Source organism: Hermetia illucens, chromosome 3, assembly GCF_905115235.1.
Source record: "Hermetia illucens chromosome 3, iHerIll2.2.curated.20191125, whole genome shotgun sequence".
Taxonomy (NCBI): domain Eukaryota; kingdom Metazoa; phylum Arthropoda; class Insecta; order Diptera; family Stratiomyidae; genus Hermetia; species Hermetia illucens.
This window is the reverse complement of record NC_051851.1, coordinates 98,213,571-98,216,593: the sequence shown is the minus strand read 5'-3', so window position 1 is coordinate 98,216,593 and position 3,023 is coordinate 98,213,571. Positions and strand designations below refer to the sequence as shown.

Sequence of the window (3,023 nt, the reverse complement as noted above, 5' to 3'; positions counted from 1 at the left end):
AGCCTTGGCTTCAATTCCTGTCCTTTTAGCGAAGTCATTCGAACGTCATTCTGACCGATAAACACGCATTTATTACGGCGATCGACATAAACCTGGCATGTGACTTATCACGTGTTTAACACTATTATTTCCGGACGACTCCGAATATCGAAAAATCACTTTACCCATATATTCTTCACTATATCTAGATACAATTGATGCCAAAAAAATGCGATTCCTCGGATTCGACATACGGGATGACCCCCTTAATGATATTATTTAAATCACAGTCGTCAAAACGAAACTTCTTTACATTGGTTGGGCATTTCGAATGTTAATTAGCTTTCTTTAAGATTCGATTAATGCTCCGTAAGTTTTTCATAAGGAAAATGCAGAACCCGGTTGCATTTGCTACGCAACAGATGCGAGGCGTACAGCTTCCGATTTTTGTTTTGTGTCTAAATATTTTTCTTCTTTTAAATAATCAAAATCAAAATAGATCTTTTAGTGTCGATGGGTTGTGACATTGCTTTAGAGCGCCTTATAATGAATAATCGCTGAATATTTTTGAATGGAAAAATAAATGCCTATTATTTATGTAAAGTACAAACAAAACCGTGAGGACTTTTTAAATGAGACACCAATTGGGCCAATCATTCCACATCAAGGCGTATTGATACGGAGTTTCCATCACATTCACTTTCTTTTCAACCCTGGAAAACAACATTTGAAGGGACATGTGGGCTTTTCAGAATTTAATAAGAAATACCAACGGACAGCAGTCGCGTGATTTCCTAGGAGACCGGGAATTCGCCAGAGTAGAAAAATAATTTTGTGGTTCTGCGGAGTTACAAGCTAGTGAAAATGGGTGGAAATGCAATAGGACCACATGCACGCATGTATGTACATTTTTAGCAAATAATTGAAAAAAGGAGCAGAACAATAGGATAATATGTGGAGGTAAATAGGAGAAATGTGAGGCTATTTAAGGACAAGTCCATCTCAGCATCCGATTTAGTACTTTGATTCCTGTTAAGCAAGAATGTCTGGTTTGTGTTTGTGTATCTAAATTAAGTGAACAATTATGGCTGCTATCTTGATCTTTCCGTTACTTTTCCATTTCGGTCTCTCCAATCCTTTGAATTGGGCTCATTATAAGGAGAGCAATCAACCATTCGTGGGGTCGACGGATTTTCTGGAGGGAGTACGGGAAACTATTATTCCGTCGAATTTGCGGACGCAAAGAGTTTTACTTTGCTCTCTTCCTTCCATAAACAAATGCTTGAATAGCAGCTATTCGGTTCCGATTGCTATAAATAACGAGTTTTTTGAAAGTGATCTTAGAAATACCATCGGAGTTGAAGCACCCGAATTAATCGGAAAAGAAGCACTACTTCTTGGAGTTTTTTATGAGATTAGAGAACGTCGACCAAATAAACCGTCATTGGTTGTGAAGTTTAAACGTTTGGATAACATGTGCACCCCCAGTTGTTTTTACAGTAAAGACTGGTAAGCGATAACCTCCGAACCAAATTCGAGACTCCTTACTATATTCCGTGAAGAGCTTTGCAAATATTTGCTTCATTCCCCAATATGTGCTGTTTTAAATTTTGACAATGGGCCCTATTATGCAAGCTCAAATTATTTCCCTGTAAAGAAAATTGTTTTCATCACTCATGGGGTTGGCAATATTTCGTGCAAAACCCTTCACTCAATTTTATTCTACATGCAGGCGTAGTAAAATATATATAACAAAAGGCAATTTTCTGATGAATTCACAGGATACCAGTGCTACAACTCCAAACCAGTTCCGCTTCAAATTCAATAACACGGCCTAAGAATAAACATAGAAGTTTATATAATGTCAACTCATCTGAGGATTTTGTCGATGTAGACGTTGCGAATAGTTACTCTGGAAAAAGAGAGCAGCCCCTGTACGTAGAGGAGCCCAACTATTTGATAGTCGGTAGGGATGGAGATAAAACTCGACGCTTGCGTAAGTTCCGGTTTTTTTAGATATCTGCAAATAAACTTTTAAAAATGAAAAAAGTTCTCCTTTTAGAACCAGACTATAAGGACGACCCGTTCATACCGCCCCGGGGACGAAAGAATTTGCCCCTTTTGGAGAGTTTACGCCAAGGAAACGATATTTTTGTACCGAATCGCGGAAAAAAAGATAAGCTCACCGACATTTTTAAATATGACGAAACGTTTTTTCCTAATAGGGGGAAAAAACAAAGCAACGGACAGAAATACGCGTGGCAGCGAATGTAAAATTAACGTTAGATGACTGATACTTGCCTAGTTTGTCAGCACTCTTCCCTATTTCGTTTTTACGCTATTGGAAAACAATAAAAATACGCAAACAATCACAATTATGCATCCAGTCTGGTATTGTGAAAAGCAAAAATCTATCTTAAAGTAGAGCAAATAAATAGTAGAATAGAAGCAGTAATTTGTTGGTAAGGACGCATGATACAAATAAACATATGTGTATGTATAACATTGAAGTGCTACGATTGTATCACTAATTGTCCTTTGTTAGCCGCTGAAGATACATTCATTTAGAACTACATTTAAGCCCCTGAACCTTTAGGGTAAGATGGTCGATCAAAGCCGTAACATGGGTTCCGGAGTCACCTTTCTATAACCGATAAAATAACAATAGTTGTGCACCTGGTTAGAAATGTCATGTTCGGCATTAAGAAAGCATTACTTTTTAAAAACTTTTATGGTAAAGGACGGACGATGGGCCAAAAGACCACCTCGTTCTTGTACGAGATTCATATTTTTTGTGAATTAAAGTCCCTGGTGATGATAGTTGACCGAAGTCACCCATTACACCTACAAAGGAGAAATAACGGCAATAGCCAAAGCTGTCTAGTACCCGGAAAATGAAGCAGCATCCACTGACCTCAATAATGACCTTAGGAGCAGTATCGTTGATATGGTCACAAATATATTTGACTTCAGTCGTAAAGATATCCACAAATAAATTTGATGATGATTGTAAGCTGCCAATGGAACGGGAGATTGCTGCTTAC

General features: G+C 37.9%; 1 protein-coding gene across 2 annotated transcripts; it reads left to right on the top strand.

Moving 5' to 3' along the window:
• Positions 1 to 1,015: 1,015 nt before the first annotated feature.
• On the top strand, positions 1,016 to 2,479 carry LOC119652835. 2 transcript variants are annotated; one of them, XM_038057170.1, is made up of 3 exons: positions 1,016 to 1,488; positions 1,761 to 1,975; positions 2,042 to 2,479. In XM_038057170.1, the coding sequence occupies exons 1-3, from the start codon at positions 1,064 to 1,066 to the stop codon at positions 2,251 to 2,253; spliced, it is 852 nt and encodes a 283-aa protein (XP_037913098.1). In that variant the 5' UTR covers positions 1,016 to 1,063; the 3' UTR covers positions 2,254 to 2,479. The 2 variants fall into 2 exon arrangements, with proteins under 2 accessions (XP_037913098.1, XP_037913097.1); XM_038057169.1 differs by having other exon boundaries at positions 2,030 to 2,479.
• The last annotated feature ends 544 nt before the right edge of the window (positions 2,480 to 3,023 follow it).

Bases quoted from the DNA above. Each gene is read 5' to 3' on its own strand.
- LOC119652835 (XM_038057169.1), top strand. From the start codon at position 1,064: ATGGCTGCTATCTTGATCTTTCCGTTACTTTTCCATTTCGGTCTCTCC. The intron at 1,489-1,760 runs GTAAGCGATAAC...ATGAATTCACAG, and splicing joins TGTTTTTACAGTAAAGACTG to GATACCAGTGCTACAACTCC. The intron at 1,976-2,029 runs GTAAGTTCCGGT...AAATGAAAAAAG, and splicing joins AGATAAAACTCGACGCTTGC to TTCTCCTTTTAGAACCAGAC.